This window comes from Macrosteles quadrilineatus, unplaced genomic scaffold (genome assembly GCF_028750875.1).
Source record: "Macrosteles quadrilineatus isolate MER2022 unplaced genomic scaffold, UCM_ALF_1.0 Scaffold_2__2_contigs__length_208266976, whole genome shotgun sequence".
Classification (NCBI taxonomy): Eukaryota; Metazoa; Arthropoda; class Insecta; order Hemiptera; family Cicadellidae; genus Macrosteles; species Macrosteles quadrilineatus.
The window spans coordinates 191,624,865-191,646,213 of NW_026542595.1; the positions used below are offsets into that span (position 1 = coordinate 191,624,865).

General features: G+C 35.1%; 1 protein-coding gene across 2 annotated transcripts in view; it reads right to left on the reverse strand.

Annotated features, from left to right (window-relative positions):
* Positions 1 to 18,368, reverse strand: part of LOC128988133 (xanthine dehydrogenase-like) — a 90,688-nt gene extending 72,320 nt beyond the window's left edge. For both annotated transcript variants that reach the window (XR_008490333.1, XM_054409353.1), the window contains exons 1-9: positions 18,176 to 18,368; positions 15,054 to 15,111; positions 13,752 to 13,848; positions 12,610 to 12,718; positions 11,798 to 11,927; positions 10,689 to 10,978; positions 6,264 to 6,405; positions 5,541 to 5,708; positions 4,466 to 4,542 (exon numbers count right to left, since the gene is read on the reverse strand). Coding sequence is in view for 1 of the 2 variants with exons in the window: in XM_054409353.1 (XP_054265328.1) it covers positions 4,466 to 4,542; positions 5,541 to 5,708; positions 6,264 to 6,405; positions 10,689 to 10,978; positions 11,798 to 11,927; positions 12,610 to 12,718; positions 13,752 to 13,848; positions 15,054 to 15,111; positions 18,176 to 18,229 (1,125 nt within the window). In the remaining variant the exon portion in view is untranslated. The remainder of the gene's footprint in view (positions 1 to 4,465; positions 4,543 to 5,540; positions 5,709 to 6,263; positions 6,406 to 10,688; positions 10,979 to 11,797; positions 11,928 to 12,609; positions 12,719 to 13,751; positions 13,849 to 15,053; positions 15,112 to 18,175) is intronic.
* Positions 18,369 to 21,349: the final 2,981 nt, after the last annotated feature.

Below are 21,349 nucleotides of genomic sequence, written 5' to 3' on the forward strand. Positions count from 1 at the left end.
TCTATACAATTTTGTGTTGACTATGGTGTTATTTTCAATATGATTAGATAGTTTACCTTTCCAATCCTTTTCTCGTGCAGTTTAAATTTCTTCGGGCCCATTACAGGAACATCCATTAATCCGAACAGTTCTTGAATTTGATGGTGTCCAACACCTATTGAAAGGGCTCCCCATACCACAGCATCATTTACTTCCTGTTTCTTCTCATCAGGCTCGGACGTTATCACAGCATCAGTATCGCAATTATCACAGTGGTATATGAATTTGGAACTCAAGCCATTGACAACCTCTCTAGAGAATTTGTATTCACCCATTGTGCATTTTTTTGGATGCTTAGACAAAGTCTTTAACTCCTTCAAAATATGGTTTATGTCAACAACTCGTCGACCAGTTATATTTAAATCTTCTGGTTCACAATGTTCTACCAGTAAATCAGGCAATTTAAAGTCATCATCACTACTATCATCAAAATCCATTTCTTCTTCATTTCCATTATTTGCATGTTCATTGAAAGGATTAACATTGTTACACCTATTCCTGGAAAATAAGACTGATGTATTGTAAAAAACCATTATAACTGTACGCTTGCAGTTGCACATTAATTTATTATTATAAAATCAACCTGGGGCCATATTCATATAATCTTTGAACAGTAAATGGAATGTCAGCATAGCTTCCAAATCTCTGAATCGTTCGACTCGTTCTAATACTATTGATACTAATCTATGGAACTACCTTCACCTTGTATGTCCTGCTTTCCACGGAATAAACCATAACGATTAATAAATTAAAGAAATACAAAAACAGCGTTATTTGACAATTGTTTGATTTGATAGTTACATTAAAACAAACATTAAAATGTTAAATCCAACATTTAATAAAAAACACAAACATCTAATAAGTAAAACATCTTACAAGTGGTGCCTAAACAAACGCAGTGTAGCCTGAACTCATCGTTATAAGCTGCTATGTTTCTACATTTACAGTTTAGACATATTTTTGTTGAAAATGTCTAAATCATTGTGCAATTGCTACTTGTGTAAATACATGTTGGTTTTTAATTATGTTACTATTGCTAAAAGTAACGTAGTTTTCACTTACCCGCTATTCAAAAGTTGGTCAAAAATATCATCAGATGATGTAGAGGGCTTTTCTGTTGGTGTCTCTTCAACAATAACACTTTGGTTGGACAACAAACTGTTATTAAATTTAGTTTTCCTAATGTTAACAGCCCGCTTGCTCCTTTTGTGTCGATAAACCTTTCGAGGCATGGTCGCGAATTAAATGGCAAATCAAAAAAAACTTAGGTTTATAAAGATTAGCATGGAAATAATCACTTACTAATATCCCACTAATAATCACACTATCAAAACTAATAAATTATATCACTCGATGATGACAATGGCATGGCACAGGTGTAAACAGTGTTGTCAGTTTGACCGGCGTAGCGAACATCGATACAGCACAGTAGCACTAGCACAGCCGAAGAAAGTGCGGCCTTGAGCCCCGCGCGCGTGTGTGCCGAGAGCGCGCGTCCGTGCACTGTCCGTGAATGTACACACTCTCAACGAGTAGTGCGCCGCCAGCGCAAGGCATCAAAAGTACAAATTCACAGTCCAAACGAGTTAACATATTGCATTTTTTTAAATACCAACATATAGATGACACTCACCCAAAGACAAAGAGCTATTTTTAAAACTAAAAAAACAAACAGAAATATTTTTAAATTTTATAAAAAACAAAAAAATTTTTTTGAAGTTACAAATTTTCAATTTTAAAATAGCTAGTGATCATTACCTTATTTTTTCACACCTGTATGCCAATTTTGGTAAGAATCGCATAACTCATTTCCCTTGTGAATTGGTACCAAGAAATGACAAATTCGTTACTTTAAAGCTCCATATTTCCCTTAATTTTCAACTTAAAATATTAATTCTTACATATTTGTACTTCTAATTTTTAGTATAATCGAACAATAACAAAAAATCCAAAATCAAATTTTTGACCAAACACCCTTAAACAGTTTTAACACTTTTCAAACCAACAACAAGCAAATTAACAATAACTAATGAAAACTGGAATGAAATTCTTAGTATGTTGACAAATAAAAATCAGAACTTGGAATTTAACAAACATAAGTTAGGCCCTAATGAAAATGTGAACTCAATTTATTTATTGTTCGTGATGTTAATGTTGAATGTACAGTTTTCAAATTTGCCCGACAAAACTAATCCCGATGCAGAGGACACTTCGGAATGTTCTTCGAGTTGATTAGTCTGTTGTAGGCCTAGTACAGGTGCATTTTCTGGTGACTGTTTCTTTCCTAAAATCAGTTGTCCAGTTGCAATCTTTCCGCTAATAGAATCGTCGATGTAGCCTTCAGCTACTGTTGAGCTTTTCCAGCCTCCGTGACGCTTTAACTGTGTCATGTTTCCTCCTGCTTCAACTAACAATGTTGCTGAAGTGCGTCTAAAACAGTGTCCAGTGTACCTTTCGGGGTTAGGTAGATTTAAAAATGTAGCTACTTCAGTTGGGATTTTACCTATTTTATTAACACCTACAGGTTGTCTAATACAAACACCATTAGCATACTTCATGAATAATCTACTGTTGGGTACACCTGAAGGTCTCAATTTAAGGTATTTCCTGTACAATTCCAAATAACTGATATCAAGATTATCATCGTCCGTTACAGTGAAGACGCGGCTTCTGTTGGTTTTTGAGTCTGGTATTTTAACTATTAAAATTGAACCTTTATCATCTATGTCATCTACCGACATTTTAGCGAGCTCGTCTCGCCGACATGCTCCAGCTATTCCTAGTATTAAAACTACCTTCTTCAATAAGCAAGTTTCATCAGGAGCAGTTTTAATAAAGGTTTCAACCTCATCTTTTGACAACGTCATTGACTTTTTAGGCTCATAGCCTACAGACAGTTTTTTCAAAAAGGCTATAAGTTTTTTGTAGTTGCTTATGTTTACATCATGTTTAACTTGGATTGTTTTCTTGAGCATAGAATAAATGCTCCAAATAGTTGAAGACTTAATCACTTTTGATTGTTCTGCAAAATATGCCAATAATACATTTTCTGATACCTTTGTTGCCGGTACTTTCTTACCGGCGCACCATGATGAAAACTGGTCATAGGCTTTTTCGTACCTTTTTTTTGATTTGTCAGGTAACAAATTCAAACTTACGTTCTTAGCAGTTTCTGCTAATTCTTCCGGTGTGCCTAAAATATATTCCGTATCACTCTCACTTTGTTCGTTCATGTTAATACTGCTTTTCACTTAATTATATTTTTAAATAGGATGAAATAAGTTTAGGTTATGTTCTAGTTCTAACCAAGCGTTGAACGAAAATAGGACAACAACTATAAACGCGAAATGAAAGGTTAGTCAGTCAGCTGATGTTAGTATTATTATCTTTAAGTGTTGCCAACCTATTTCCAAGCGTACACGGATTACGTGCATAATAAAACCACGCTGTTTTGTGTCGTTTGGTTGGAATCCTGATGTGCGGCAAAGTATAAACCGTGCGGCAAAGTATAAATATGCAGCAATTAGCAGCTTTCTGTACTATAAACAGTACAGGGAAGCCAACTTTCTCGGGTGACTGTAGGAAAAAATCATTTTTGTTTACCATGCAAAAATAATGTTTACGGTGAAAATTCAATGTTTCCCATAAACATTTTTATATTTCCAACGTAAACCATTTTTTTTTATTGTTTCATCAACTTTTTCGATTTGCAACAACCAAAACTTTACAATCAATGTAAATTTGAACTTTCAATAGAAGGCTTAGCAAAAAATTTCATTAGTTTTGAAATGGTCATATGTTTTTATTTAAAAAGTAAATAGTCTTTGTAGTGTAGCGAAAAATAACATTCAAAAGCTGAAAGTGGATAATTTATCCACAACCATATTTAAAATGCTTTGAACACAAGGTCTAAATTAAATTTAAAAAATAGTTATTGACTTTTTAAAGTAGCCCTACACTAACAAATTAATAAACATTCAATTGCTTCTTAAACACTTTACTTAAAACCTGCAAATTTACAGGGCATACTAAACAGGTAAGATGAGTTTCTTATGTAAAACGAATTGTAATGAACTCATCTCAAAACTCCCGCCGCGGACGCGAACTTTTGGTGTGACATGGCTCGAGGAAAAACATCCGCACGCGGTACTCCTGCAGCGGGAGCGGCGGATGTCGGTGTGACATGGCCTTAAGAGGGAGTCTACCGTATTGTAAATATGAAATTAATAAACTTTGGAACTTCCAAACATTTTGAAAACTTATAGCCCTTTATCCTAGTTTAAATTCTTCATGGCTCTGAAAACATTGTCATGTTATCTACAACAAATAAACAACACAGTCCTAGAGATGTTAAAACTACCTACAGTCAGTAAAATAAAGATCAAAGACAAATTTTGAATGGTAATGTTTAAAATATCACACTTACCGCCACATTTCGAATTTGTTTTCCAGCAAACCAGTGCAGCATTTCAACAATTGCTTGAAATACTCTTGTCTTGTATTCTGTAAACAAAATAATAGCTGAAAAGAATCCTTTCTAATATCTATAGTACAAAATACATTATAAAGGAATTTTTTGAAAAATAATTGAGTTCCTCTAGCTTATCTACAAAAATTAATATCCAAGGACTAATGTACTAATGTAGGGTGTAAGTACATTGAGAGCGGCGCCCCCCACGCAGTACATGAAAATGGCGACCCCCTCCCTCCCCGCGAAAAAAAACTTCACCACTTATGTTTTATTCGTTTATCCAAGCAAAAGCTGTGATCGCGGCAAAATAAAAAAAAATCTCATGGACGTGTTTTAATCGCCTCCCTTAGTCATGGAAACATAATCATCGTGTTCCGTGGTCACGGGCAAATCTTGAATATCTCTTGCATTCGACAAAATCATGAATATCATATCTTCATCGGTCTTGTAGTAGACATCATCTTCGTTTCCCCCGGTCACGGAAACGATGTGATCTTTTTCCGCGTTTGCGGAAAATGAATCATCGAAAATATTCTTCGGTCTTGAAGACATCAGGTTCGTCTCTCCCGGTGGTCACAGAAACAACGTCATTTTATTCCGTGATTGTGGCATAATCATGAATATATTCTTCGGTCTTGAAGACATCACGCTCGTCTCCCGCGGTCACGGAAACAACGTCATCTTTTTTCCGCAATTGTGGTGAGCGGTGACAATCAGACTTCAGCGCCCCCTGGACCTAATTCAAATTCAAATTATCTTTATTTATAGTACGTACAAAACGTACGTCCTGTAGGTAACCCAGGCGCGGGGGTTGCGGGGTTATTCACGCCACTGAACCATTTCTTACACGAGCTAGTTGTATATCCAATCCATACCTTCTTCCTTGCTATTTTTCTAGTATTTTCTTCACCCTTCAATTCATTCCCAAAATCAGTAAAACGTCACCACGCAGAACATTTTACAATTACAAAACTGGAGAACATGCAGTACTGAAGTAAAGTTATAATATCAAAAATCTTTGAGCTGATACCTGGTAGATCAGTGATGTGTCCGCGTAGAGTTGTCTCTAGGTTGCTGAGTGTGACACTAGCGCCGACCCACAGTCCTGAATCACTCTGTCTCATCTCTGACATCTCCATCACCAGACTAGGCTGGATCAGCACAGGGTACAGACAGTTCTTGAACTTAACCTCCACCCCTGTAAATATAAACCTTATCAGGCTTCAGGCTCAATAAAATCACTGTTGAATTGTATACCTAGTAGTAATGTGTCGACCTACTTGAAAACAATTCATGTACGAACAAGAAACTACATTGAAATGTCAGTACCGGTACTTTGTTACCAACAGAGATTACTGGCAAGGTCTGACGGTGATGGCTACATGAGACGATATTCAGGTGTGCCGATAGGGAACAGCAAATCCAAGTGGATCGTCGCCCTTTTTCCTACAGATTGGAAGAAGGGAGCGGCTGTTAGAAAAGGGTGGCAGATAAGTAAATACTTCTCTGGGTGCTACATTTCTTATAACTTCATAATCATCCCTCACAATCACAACATATGTTGAGTTGATCTCTTTCAATCAGATTAGCTACATTTCTTTTAATGTCATAATCACAACACCCTCACAATCACAACATATGTTGAGTTGATCTCTTTCAATCAGATTAGCGAGTATCTACTGTACTTAAGAAGCTGCACTGCTCTATGATTGTTAAGTAAAAATTTGAATTTTCAAATCTACTAAAGACTAACCAATCTCAGTGTTTCCATTGACAATCTTAGCCGCCGGGTATTTAGCTTTCAGCTCCAGCAGTTCGCTGAGATTAGTTGGTCTGTACCAAGTCACTCTGGGACCCTGGACCACCAAATACTGGTTGTCCAATGTGTCCGAAACCTAAAACAGAAATATGTAATTATACCCCCGCCGCAGCAAACCTGCAGACTAAGCGAATTTCCATTTGACTGATTGGATTTACACTGAAATGTCTACTTAAAAATATAACATTTATTCCCGATTTAAATAGAATTAGTTTAACAAGTACTTAGGTTTGCTGTATCAGGGAGGGTAAAACTGTTTTTTTTTGTAAAATGTTAATAGTTAGTAAGAAATAAAAACATTTTCCAAATTTGATCAAAATATGTTCATAAACAAGCAAACTACAACAGTTTACTCATTCTCCATAAGAATAACATGGGAATTTTAAATTTACAATTTTTTGGAATTTTCTCCGTAACCATTAGGCGCATAATAACGCTTCAATATACTAAATTATTTGTTTTTTGAAGCTCTACAAAATGGTTTGGAAATTAATTGCTAAATTTTATGTTTTTTGGGTCAAAATTGGGAAAAACCTATTTTTACCCCATAAAACCCCCCGTAAACACCCGTTCCCATGGTCCGATCATGCTGGATCGCGAACTCGTTCGAATAGACGTAGGTTTACACGTTTGTACCAAATTTCATCAAAATCGGATCATTTTTGCTCGAGTTATCGTGCTGACGGACACATATATATATATATATATATATATACAGGGTGGAACGAAGTTAGTGTTAAAAAATTTGATGTGTTAAATTACTAAGTATTGGTGACAAAATGGCACCAATTTAAGTTTCCATACCCTCACAGGTAGGGAATAACAGACAATTTAAGATTTTTTCAAAATATTTGTACTTACTTACATAAAATGGCCATAAGTGCATTAAACATTGTTTTTATTCCAAACTCATTGTCATTTTCAGAATCTTCGTTAAATTTCCAATAGTAATAGTACAAATTCATTGAGATTAAACATCTGCATAAGCCCTTATTTGACCATGGAAGTTTGAATTTGTGATTTTTATAAAACATTAATAACTTTTTCCAAAGTTTTTCTATACTACACTGGACTGTAGAGAGTGTCAAATATCACTAAAAACTTCAGCAGTTAATAACCTTTAAAATGATGTATAAACATCTACTGTTCCTTTGATTTGTCGTTCTCAAATTTAAGAGTTTCTCATGCAAAACACGGAACGGCTAATATTAAATTTCCTTTAAAATAGCATGTATTTGCTTCAATAATATGGCAATAGCTGCAATAACAGTTATATTTGAATAGGGTCTATTGTAATTTTTAGAATCCTTGTTAGATTTATTATAAGAATATTAAGAATCTATTAGGATTAACATCCATATAAACGTATGTTTTGTGAAAACATGTTAAATTAGTTTTATTTTTATTTTTTGAATACATTGAATATTGTTTAAAGTTACACATGGTACATTTAACTTAAGATTTGTTTAAGCCTAAGCAATTACTTCCAATGGAGTAGCCTATAAAATTATGTAGATACTACACTTTACAATCTTGTCAATATGTTCACCGAAAACCGAGAATTAACCTAGTTCACAAATAATACATTTATACATTTCATATATTACATTTTATGTAATAGTATACCAATTAATTGATTGTAGTGCTTAGACACATGCTAATGGAAATAACTCAGTCAAGTGACATATTTCTTAACTAAAATAATTGTTAACACCTCAAAAATACTTAGTTTTATTTATTTATACAAAAACTAAAAGTTAATTCTAAAACACACAGTATTCGAAACTTAAATAACTGTTACTTACTTACTTCCTTGACGTTTTAATAGTTGCCTTCTATTTAATGCCAACTACTTGAGTTTTTTTTTTCAAAATCTCCTCCATTTTCCCAGATACACAGCCAAAGCTTTTTTTGCACGTGGCACCAACAGTAACATTAAAATACAACGTTCCTCTGACTAGCACATCTGCATTCATTATCCAGTAGTTAATTTCCTAAATATCTTCTACTAAAGATGAGTAGACCAAGTACTCTACATAACACACAAAGCAAATCTAGTGGACTTAGGTCTGGCGACCTGGCATGCCAGCAAACCACACCATCATTATAATTCTTATCATTCAAGTTGTGTATTTTGCTTTAAGTCAATCTCGCACATCGGTTGAATGTGCCATAGAACTAACACCGTACAGATATTTAATTTATTCCAATAAATAAGTAGATAATCCCCAAAATGAAAATTCATCACAAAACATAGTTTCATAAAGTGTTAATCCTAACAATTCCTCAATATTCTTGTTAGGAATTTTACAAGGATTCTGAGAATTGCAATAATACCCATTTAAACATGATTTTTAAAGCAGCTGCTACCGTATCATAACAGCCAATACATATTTTTTTGAAGGAAATTAAACATTAGCCGTTCCGTGTTTTTCATGAGAAACTCTTAAATTTGAGAACGGCAAATCAAAGGAACAGTAGATGTTTATACATCATTGTAAAGGTTATTAACTGCTGAAGTTTTTAGTGATATTTGACACTCTCTACAGTCCAGTGTAGTATAGAAAAACTTTGGAAAAAGTTATTAATTTTTTATAAAAAATCACAAATTCAAACTTCCAAGGTCAAATAAGGGCTTATGCAGATGTTTAATCTCAATGAATTTGTACTATTACTATTGGAAATTTAACGAGGATTCTGAAAATGACAATGAATTTGGAATAAAAACCATGTTTAATGCACTTATGGCCATTTTATGTAAGTAAGTACAAATATTTTGAAAAAATCTTAAATTGTCTGTTATTCCCTACCTGTGAGGGTATGGAAACTTAAATTGGTACCATTTTGTCACCAATACTTAGTAGTTTAACACATAAAATTTTTTAACACTAACTTCGTTCCACCCTGTATATATATGAATTTGAACGGATGGTGTTTTTGGCCTCTAGGGACCTCAAAACGAAAAAAAAAATCGGTCCCGCGTCCAGGTCTTACCATGAGTACTACGGTAATAGCTTATTCCCTATATGGGAAATTCGCTAAAAATCCATGTGACTCACAGTATCTCTATAAATAAAATTAAAATTTCACCTGTTCATTGTGTAGAATCAAGACTTTTTTGGCGACTTTTAGGTTTCATAGCCTAAGAAAGTTGAAACGAGTCTTATCTCAGTCATTGCGTTTGTGACGCCAAAATGCCAATTAAGCAGCCTACTCCGGGAAAACTAGCATATGCCCCTACCAATCAAGATTCAAATTGTTTTACTAATTACCGTATTCACAGAAACTGTTTTACTGTATTAGTGAGAATGTGTGTGTTGGTGGATCTATTGAAACATGGCCCAACTACTTTGGAAATAAAAAATGAACGTTCAAAAACACAGTATTGTGTGATTTTTGTAAAATGTTCTCTAAATTTTTACTACATAAGTCATTTATCAAATGACAATCATCAATATTTTGTATATAAATGTTTAACTGGTCAAAACTGAGCAGAATCCATCAGATCGGGTTCAAAATTGAATTATTTAATAATTTATTATACTATAACTTTGCAGACCAGTTTTGAACCCATTATATTATATAAGGTAGTTGAATTTGAGACAATTTTTACAATATTCAAGATAAGTAAGTTGAAATGTTGCAAAGTCAACAATGAATCTGTTGGTTAACCTTGAACCAATTAAACTTGACATAGTAGAGATTGACCTCATACCCGAATTAAATGATTGACCTATTAGATAGCAAAAGTAGTGGGGCTGGAAAGATATATTTTTTGTTAAAGTTTATAAGAGATGATAGTTATTATATATTTGTTTAACAAACTTGAAATACTTATCTACAATATATAAAACACACTTCCATTTTTGTCATCTACTGAAAGCAATGAGAAAATATGAGTTCAGTTTTTGTAACTCAACTGAAAGCAATTCTAGTATCAACCGAAAACAATTCCAAGATATCTTTCTGTTTTTGATTTTATATGCAGCCTGAGTAGTGATTGTAATATGAAAATGTTTAAACTACAAACATTCTGCTAATAAAGTTAAAGCTCTTTTTCTGGAATGGAATTACATAACCTAAAGAACACACTGGCTGAACTGTGCACTGTGTTTCTGTGCCTGATTTTGTGAAGCCCACACTGTAAAACTTAAATCGGTAAACAACATTTAGATGAAATTAGTTCACTAAAATGTAACCAGATATAAAACTCACTACAGCTCAGGATTTTGTTTTTAAAATAGGATGAGAATTATTTGCATCATGCAAAGACAGTGATACTAAACATACTCAAACAAAACAATATTCTTCTCATAAAAGATTACATAAAAGTTTAAAATTTTGTGCTTCATAACTAACCTTTAACTCAGGAGGGAAGATTGGTTCTTGACTTGGGTCGTAAGGAACAAACTCTCTCGGGTTGAATAAACTGTCTTCCACGATGTCTGATCCGTTTGTATAACCATTTTCAGAACCATTCACTTGGCTACAGCCTTCTCCGTTTTGTTTTGAGTTTTTGCAACATTTCTCTCCCATCGGACAGCCACCATTCTGTAGCCCATTAGCTGCCTGATGTTGCTCCCATTCCTCTGTGAATGTCTTGTATCCTTCAATGATTGGACGGTAACCCGTGCAGCGGCAAAGGTTACCTGAAAACCAAAATTATGTATGTCATTACTTTGTAATGTGTATTTGGCAATGTTAATGTCGCAAGCATGTAGAATACAAACATTTTATAAAATTAAACAGACTGCATTAATACTATAATGAATTTTGTTTGGATAACAGGATTGAATTTTTTTTTGATAACAGGATTATTTGGATGGGAAGAGTTCATCCTGGCACAAAAAATACAAAAACTTCACTGTATACACAATAAGAAGAGAATATTTCAACTTCCCATGTTTGAAAATGCTGTCAAATGAAAGCATTTTCAAACATGGGAAGTTTGAGTTAGGAAGAATGAAAGATGTTTCTCCCTTTATATTTTTCTTTCTTCCTTACTCAAACCTTTTTTTGGGGTGAAAATTCTGTCAATTATAGTAAATATGCTTCATTCTTATTTTTTCACTTCAAACGGGTTTGGAAACCCCGTATTGTTGGATTTTTTAAACCTCTTTAAACCTTTAATTTTTGTGTCCATAACCTAGGAAGCCTGTAAGTGGAATGTATCCAGCAAAGCAAAAGGTGAGATAGTTCTGTATAAGAATAAAGTGTACAGATCAATTTTAATAGATGACTGCTCTGGCTTCACAGTCTGTTGCTCTATCAACTCACCTGTGATTGTGGATTATGTATTCTAATTATTGTGAATCACTTAATTTTTGTTGTTGTTTAGTGCCTGGATGAGCTCTCTCTCCATTCAGGTAAGCATACCACCAAAACAACAACCCCAAAAGCCTAGGCAACACAGTCGTATTTTATATCAATTACCTAACATAATTTTTTTGAAAATAACTATGTTCAACCTTGAAAAGCTGTCTCAAGGTCTGCCATGGTAGGTTTCCCTGGTAGACTGCGCAGGAGAGAGTACATGGACATGACAATGCCAGGAGTGCAGAACCCACACTGGGAGCCATGGGCCTTGGCGATACGTTCCTATCAATAGACAAGTTTGTTGATAACATCTTCACACTGAAAAAGCTCAAATATCCTCCAACCCTTTACTCTTTGAGCCTTGAATTATTTATCGATATAAATCATTATCATACTTTACCGACATTTTATAAACACGTAAAACCAAAACACTTAGATAGTTGCAAGTGAAAACATGTTTGTTTACGTTACTCTCGATGGCCAATATACAGTAGATGCTTTCTAATCCAGCACATGCAGGTCATTGGTGGAGCCAGAAGATGAAAGTGCCAAATAACTGAACAACTTCTAAAAACAGCCGTTATTGAGACTATAGAAAATACCAATAATTTTAGAACGTCAAAATGAAATTCTGTTTCGGCAGGCCATTACTCCATTTTTATTGTGCTTTCTCTTATTTTAGTAGGGATATAAAGTGTTCAAAATTTAATTGAACTAAAACACCCCTGAATTAAATAGAGTGTCAACAGAACGTCTGCCATACGCTACAGACTCTGCCAATCACTCCTGACTCAGCTAAACATGTTAATATGGCTAAAAACAGCATTCAAAAAATGACTTTGACCAATTACGAATTATTGAAAGTGCCGGACTATCGGGAGCCAGATTGGCAGGCTTTTAATAGATTTTTCTTTGAATTTCAGTACAAAATTACACCAACAGCTCCTATTACATTGATGCTCACCTGTACAGGATGTATCCTAGAGCGTGTGCTGCCTATCCCTTCCACTGTGGTGACAGACAGTCCATGCATGGAGCACACGTGCGCCAAACATGCATTTACTGACATGTGCCTGTTCTTCAGCTAAGGAAACTCAATCATATTCTCAGTTAACACTCGCTTTCTTTGATCTGATTACACGGTAAGGTCCTGCTATTACAAACCCCACTTATTCAAAAATTTACAAAATTATGAACTTTTAAAGATATCAGTATGAAGCTAAATCAAACATCAAAGCAGCTAGCAATATTGGAAATGCTAGAAAAGTTCGCAACATAGCTGCCAACGTCAAAGGAGATAGCAATTTCACTACAAATTTAGCCGAAGCTAACAATATCACCAAAGTTAGCGATATCGATGTTCTGTTGGTGATGTTAGCAATAATGCCAAGAACGTTTGAGATTCTAGCGTTGATTTCAAAAACACACCAAGGCTATAGAGGTTTCGTGAACGTTGGCAATATTGCCTGATATTTCCTAGAATAAAATAATGATGCTGCAAACGTGGACAAAGCTAGCATAATATCTCAACGAATGGTTGAAAATTCAGCGATACAATAAATGTTGACAAAATTTTCAATGCTATCAAGAACAGTGACGAATCTAGTGATGATACCACAAATGTCGGCAAAGGTGTTAATATTACCACAAATATTAGCAAAGTTAGTTAAGTATCCATGAACCATATAGAAGATTTCAATACAACAATATAATTTTGCAGCAACAATGTCATCATGTCAGGATTGGTCCCAGTTAGTTTGGAATAGAAGGACTCTACTGTGAACATTTATTGTTAGGTAATATTTTCAGACACTTTAGGGTTACGTATCGATATCTCAACTTATCAGATGCACATTCCTAATGGTTCAAATTTAATTTCTTACAAACCAAACCACGCTGGTCAGCTGAGAAAAATACTTATATAGAGCATAGTTCAAGGAGCATTTTTTGGTGTAAAATCACTGTGTTTGTATACAAAACAAACCTGGCAAAAAATATATAGCTGTTCATGGTAAAAAGACCACTTAGCCACAAATATTTAGAGTACATAAAGCTGCTAACTTGTACCATACACTTAGATCAAATAGTAAGTTAAAGAAAGGATACACCAGTCTATTTGATGTCCGGTCGTACTTGGACACCATGACAGTACAGGCTCCACAACCTCCCTCAGCACATCCTAGCTTGGTACCTGTCAGCTGCACTGCATCTGGCTCAGGAAAATACTAACATTCTGCAAATCTACTAAGTAAGGATATAGCCTATGACTTTACAATTTTTTTAAATGATCTTAAACGGTCTTGGTTATCCCATCTTTGGTTATTTGACATTCCATATTATTCCGACTCTCCCTTTGTCGCATATGCTATTCCTATGAGGTTCGATTGCACATTGTACCAGGTATACATTGAAACGATAACTTTTTCTGTCCCTTTACTAGGGAGATACTCACCCGTCTTCAATTGACTAAACTCGATGGTACTCGTTCATTCTATTTGGGTTTTTAATACTCTCCCCCTGTATATCTCCTTACTACCTTCATGTATGAGTCTCAGTATTTTTAAAAAACCAAAGCAGTTAGATAAAAATATTGCACACTGTAGTTTTACTTCTAAAGGAGAATGAGGGATCAGACATTATCAAAAGACAATAGGCTACAACACACATTATTGAATTTAATGGATCCAATAGGATCTAATCGCTACAAAGTAATGCTAAATAGTCTATAACAATAGGTAGGTATTTAAAATGTTGTTAAATTGTTTTAATTATATTTTCTTCTTGTTCTATTTTATATGAAAAATTTTAAGGACGAGGCATGATATTTTTAATTTAGAATATAGGCAAAATGTTTAGTTCTTTATTGCACATGTTCTTACTACGTTAGGTAGGTAGTTTCTTCTTAACTTCTACGGATTTCCAAGTTGGATTATAATCCTTAAATATAATACGTGAAGGCGATTTCTACGAAACACTACTCCTCCGTTAATAATGGACGGATTTTTACAAAAATTAAGTGTTTTTTGTGTTGAGACACCCCCATTCACCAATTCTTGTAATAAAAGCACTCGGACTTTGCCCCCCAGGCCATCGAAATCCCAATGTATTTCTTATGTAGAAAAGATTTTGTTTACTCAGACAAATTATTTGTATTCATTGCATACTAAAACAGCTGTTCGTAGTAAACACATGATACACACAAGAGCGTTTGTTTTCAGAGTGAGTTCGTTTTCAGTTTCGATAGCTGGAGTGGAGTGATTGATTACCGTACATTATCTTTGAGATGACTCTTTTAAGTCATCGGAAATTATGAGTTATTCGCTTTGAAACAACACCTGTAATACTTTACAATTGCTCGAATTCGAGCAACAGGTGCACTAGTTATTTTAAATATTTGTAAAAGGATACATTTGGTGCGTAGGTAATGAAGTAATGTCCATTCTGGATCTACATTATCATCTTCAACCTGAAAAGAAAATTATTAATTATGCCAACTTATTATTGCTGGATATTGAATGACAATAATTTAGCTCATATCCATAAAACATATGAGATTCGCTCGGTCAGTCATTTACACTCCATTAACTTAGGCCTATTAAGTTTTAATTCTTCAGATACTGACTTTCACAAAATAAACAGAAGTTATTTTCAAGTATCTGTTTGTTTGTAAGATACTGTAGTCTTATCAACAGAAAAGCACAACTCAGTTATGGTGATAAGAACAATGACGCAAAACGTGTTTAGGTACACTTTCATCTTATCAGGGTTGTATTCTAAATATTTTTAGACTTGAAGGATTTCAAACTAAACACAGCATTTATCCAAGCATGTTATGAAATTGTCAGTATAAAACTATATAGGTACACTACACACAATTTATTAAAATATTATTAGCCATAGGGATTTAAGTACACACATTAACAAGTACATCACTCATCAGCACATATTTAATACTGTACTGAATTTACCCCTAAACACAGATTAAATAAACTAAAATTGTTTTAAATCTGGGTTGATTTAAAGCAACCTAGATCTTTTTCATACAGAGAGGCTTCTAGAATGGTCTTGATTTCACTTTGGACGAAATCAAGTCCATTCTAGATGCCTCTCTATTGAAGGTTTCAATTTTGGAAAAGTAGACAATTTTAAATACCTTGGCACAATAATAAGTGCAAATAACACCGAACATTCCGAAATTCAAAGCCGAATAAATGCAGCCAATAGAAGTATGTTTGCCTTGAATAAACTATTAACTTATATCATCAAAGCTGTTTTCTGTCAACACGAAACTAAAAATTTACAAAACTGTTATTCGTCCAATTCTACTTTATGGTTCTGAAACATGGACTCTGGACAAAAGTACTGAAAAAAAACTTGTCACCTTTGAAAATAAAGTACTAAGAAAGGTTTTTGGACCAACAAGAGAAAATGGTGAGTGGAGGATCATAAATCTTTATTGGTTATAAAATAACAGATGTTACAATAGACCTCGTTAACAAAAAAAGATGCCAAAAAGGGCCATAGATTCTAGATAGTATAACATGGTCTATAACATGGAATCGTCACTAAACTTATATAACAAAGGCAACAAGAAAATAAATAGTTAAAATCATTTGAAAAACACAGAACTATATACTAGTGATGGGCGATACGGACGCGTATCGCGATACAGCGATACGATACGTATCGGAAAAAAATATCGTATCGCCGTATTGAATCGGGCGTCTGTATCGCGATACGCGGATCGTATCGTCAAAAATATCGAAAAACGATACGTATCGTATCGTTTTCCCCCTCCCCTACCTAACCTAGAAACGGCAAATTTATATAAGTAGCTGGGGACCGAGCTTTGCTTGGGGAAAATCAGTAATAGTAAGTAAACAGTAAATCAGTAATCAGGTAAATACCCAAAAACTCCTATTTCAAACTACACATCCACAGAGTACAGATTTTGCAGTTTGCTCGGCCTGCGCAAAAAAAGCTTAAAAATATCGTTTTGACATGAATCGTATCGCTCTATGTGCCGATATAAATACAAATATCGTTTTAGACGATACGATACGTATCGTTTTTAAAATATCGTATCGAAATATCGTATCGTCCCTCGCGTATCGCGATATTCCGATACGATACGATACGTATCGCACATCACTACTATATACAGACTATATCAAACACAACAGAGAAATTAGAGACCTTTATAAAGCACCAGATGCTGTTGGGGAAGCAAAAAGTTGACGAATAAGATGGCTCGGGCATCATGTGTTAAGGAGAGAAGATGATGCATTGATAAAGAAAGTTTGGAAAGAGAACCCTGTTGGAAGAAGACCTCCTGGGCGTCCCAAAAAGAGGTGGAAAGATGAAGTGACCAAAGATATGAGGAAGATAATAATCATGGAGAAAGATGCTGAAGATCGGAAGAAATGGAGACATTTAGTTGACGAGGCCAAATACCACCTTGGGTATCGATGGCCATGGGAGTAAGAGTAAGAGTAAGTAAGATCTTTTTCAACTCTGTTGTATATAACTACACAAAGAAAAAGAATAGGCTAGTACTTATATTCCAAGCCATACCTGGCCATTATAAACAACAGGCAATTGTATTACGGCTGAAATAGATTAACTTTTTGTATAAACATTGATGATGGAAACAAACAGCCATTTAGGTCAGGGTTAGGTTGGAAAGAAACACTGTAGGGCCTACCTAGGCATCTAGTCAGAAAAAATCGAAAAAAACTAAGTTACTAAACTCAAATCTACTTTCATTTCAAATTAGGCCTACTACAACTTAACTGGAAAATTTTAATGACAATTTTGTGGCAATTTCTTGTTAATGTGGATAAAATGGTACAATGTATGTACAGTACATAGTGGGATATAAAATTACAATTAAACTTTCATTTAAATCTAGGGATCCTAATTTATAAAGGCAATAACTTAGTTGTATAAGATGTTACATAAGAAGTCCTTGAAACTTTCTGATGTGAGAGAAATTATGCCAAAATTGAAAATACCAGTTTTGGCGAGTGGAAAAATACAATACAAATATTTACTTAATATTTCTTTCATATGGATGTGTAAAATTTAACCAACAATTCAAGCGTAGAGAATAAAAGATTCAATAAAATAAACTGGTAGGATATGTTTATTTTTACTTTTTTCTATAAAAACATCTATATTAAAATAATTTAAATTACCGTAATAAATTCACAGAATACAGATTACTCTTTGAGAGCTGCTTTGCTGCTTGTCCTCTGTTTGAATGTAGTTGTGGGCCCTGAGTTAGGCCCCACTCATAAAGATTATTCTAAGTTATAACTAATAAATGGATTTAGCAGTTTAATTGATAAAATTTACAGAAGAACACTAAACATAGCCTAGTAAGAAAAATTAGAGGTAAATATAACAGCAAATGGATTATTTCTAACATGTGCTGAGACATTTTTTGAAGTTTGAGAGGCAGAATTACATAATACAAATTTAACAGTAAACACACCAGTAACATTATTTAAAATTGATTCTTTACTCACCTTCTTCCCATTGACAAAGAAAATAATAGTGGATGATTTTTGGGGCACTACCATCGCGAATCCGTAATTGTGTAACTAAAATATAAAATAAAAATATAACAAATCAAATTACAATCTCAAGTGTAGGATGGAAGTGATTGTATAACAGAGGCAACAGTTGAATTATTGTGTCTGTCTGCTGCTGCACAGAGTACAACCTAGTCAATCCAAGACGATGAAAGAAACAACGAATGAACAATGAACTATGAAGAACCGGATTGGAATATAGCGGAGCGGTAGCGAGTTGTAGGAATTACGTAACCAGGTTCAGGTAACGCCCCCACTACTCCCTCACCAATACAAGCATAAAACCACAAAAATGTAACCACAAAAAATTACAACTCCACTAAGTCTTGTAGGTTTAATTTTTGGATTAGACTAAATATGAGCCACGGCCATATCTAGTACACGAAACGGGCCAAAATCCTGAATCAATATAAATTATAGGAATAGGTTCGTATACTATACGAGCCTGCGGTAAAATATTAGATGGCTCACTTACACTACAGCTCATTTAGCTACTAAGCTCTCTTTCACGCTGCACGACTAGTAAACGGCAGGAGAAGTAAAGCAGAAGTATGTTTTATCTATGGCAGAACGGCGGTATTGGTTTACCATCAACCGCGCGACGTGTAGCTAAATGAACTGTAGTGTAAGTGAGCCGTCTTCTGTTTTTGTAATATTTATTATGAAATAGGCTCGTATAGTATACGAGCCTATTCCTGTAATTTACATAAATTCAGTATTTTGGCTCGTATACTATACGAGCTTATTCCTGAATAAAAAAAAATAATTCATACGTTTGGCTCATAGGCATGATCTTGTAGGTAGAGTAAGTGAACCCTCTTCATTTGTATTTGATATTTTCGATAGGCTCGTGTAGTGCAAGTGAACCTTCAATATTATTTACGAGGCTCGTATAGACTATGATCTGTAGACTAAGTGAGCCATGTGTTTAAAGAATTACATATTTGGAGGCTCATAGTGTCTATGATTTGTAGTGTAAGTGAACCCTAACCAAACTAAGCACGGTTTGTTAAACTAATGCTATTTAAATGTGATATTTTCAAGGAGATATCATATTATAGTGTAAATCCAATCAGGCAAATGGAAATTCACTTAGTCTGCAGGTTTGCTGCAACAGGGGTAGTTTGAGATTGGTGGGTATTATATATTTATAATCACTCTTTAGGGAATATGAATAGTAACAGATTCGGAAGTCTGCCAATAGTTTTATATAGTATAAGTAAAAGTACTCGGTATTCAATGGTAACAATTTTTCAAATTGGTTTGAGTTTGAGATCCAACTTTGCGGGCTTGAACAACAGAGATGAAACACGTCAACGCTACTGCTGTTTTTTTGTGTACTGTAATGAAAACTGAAAGTAATGGTCGTCACTAGTGATGTGACGAGTCGGGTACTTTCCTGACTCGAGTGACTCGACTCGCCAACTGCCGTGTACTCGAGTTACGAGTCGAGTCAGACTCAACTCGAGACGTTCCGAGTTCGTGTGAGCTCGGCATTCTCCGTACGAGTTCGTTAGTTTTGCGAGTCGGCCGACTCGGTACCGGCCAATAGCGTGTCAGCTTTACGAGTCGACTCGACTCGACTCGAGACGTTCCGAGTTCGTGTGAGTTCGGCATTCTCCGTACGAGTTCGTTAGTTTTGCGAGTCGGCCGACTCGGTACCGGCCAATAGCGTTGAATCTATGCGAGTTGACTCGTAAAGCTGTGACGCTATTGGCCGAAAGCGAGTGCGAGTAAACTCGAGTCAACTCGTTACGTCCCGAGTTCGTTAAGGTTCGGCTTTCTCCGTATGAGTTCGGTTTCTTGACTCGGCTTTTGCGAGTCGGACTCGTAACGTTACGAGTTCGTGTAGCTTCGGCAATCTCCGTACGAGTTCGTATAAGAACTCGAGTTGGAATTGAGGTGACTCGAGTTGACTCGACTCGGGTCTTGACTCGAGTCAACTCGACTCGCCTACTCGCCAACTCAACTCGTCACCAGTGTTTCCATTTGAGGGATAAAAATCCCTTTCTAGGGATATTTAGGGCCTTCGAGGGATTGAAAAGGGATTGAGGGATAACTAGGGATAATCAGCGAAATTGGAGGATTTTTTAGATTTTCTAGGGATTTCAGGCCTTTGACATTATAAAATTGAAATATTGATAAAATAATACATTATGGCTGTATTTCAACAACGTTAAGGACCTATTTTGGCTAATTTTGCAAGGTATTGATAACACATTGAATTGATTATAGGTACTACTTTTTCCCTAGGTTTTGGTAACAAATTGATTATGCTATCGGTGTAGCATAGATAAAAGATACTCCTCAAGGAGGATGTTTTATCCATGGTTGTAGGTAGTGGTAGTGACGTAGTGTTTCAAAGTCGGAACACACAAGGGGAAGAGTAACAGCCAACACTGCACGAAACAAGCGAAGGGCTGGAGTTGGTCGGTGGAATGGAATGGCGGATCTAGATTACTGTATGTTTCTTAGTAGCCCTGTGCCCTGTGTCAATGTCGAATGTTTGTTTTCGTTTTGATTTTTTTTACCGGTGATTCCTGTGATGTTTTTTGGTTAGTAAGTAACTTGGTGTAACCTTTTCACCAAGGCATGGTGGCCATGTTAATAATCTTGTTTTGTACCACATAGACAGTTTTTAATCACGGCTACCTTTAATTCCAGGCCGGAGGCCGCGGCCTTCGAAGTGGCATCGTTGCAAGAATAGTGTTGTAAAAGGTGTTTGTTTGGAGAACGCTAAACTAATGTTATTTATGTATTTTTTTTAAGAATACGAAAGCTTGGTTACGGAGCTATGGAAATGTTGACTCCACATTGAATGTACAGAAATAGATTTTCAATTTATATTGTTTTGGTTTTCGATTCTATATTATGTTTTATTTCCATGTTAACTTATGGGACGTCTGGCGCTAAACAATACTACGGTACTTGCAACGTTGCCAATTCTCAGGCCGCGGCCTGCCTGGAGTTAAAGATGGCCGCGGTTTTAGTGGTGCAAAAATGTTTTTTTTAAAGTGTTACTTTATAAATAATTTTGGATATTGAAGAATAATATCACCAGTTACCATATTTTAGGTGGCTATACATGATATCCATTGGTATTGCTGC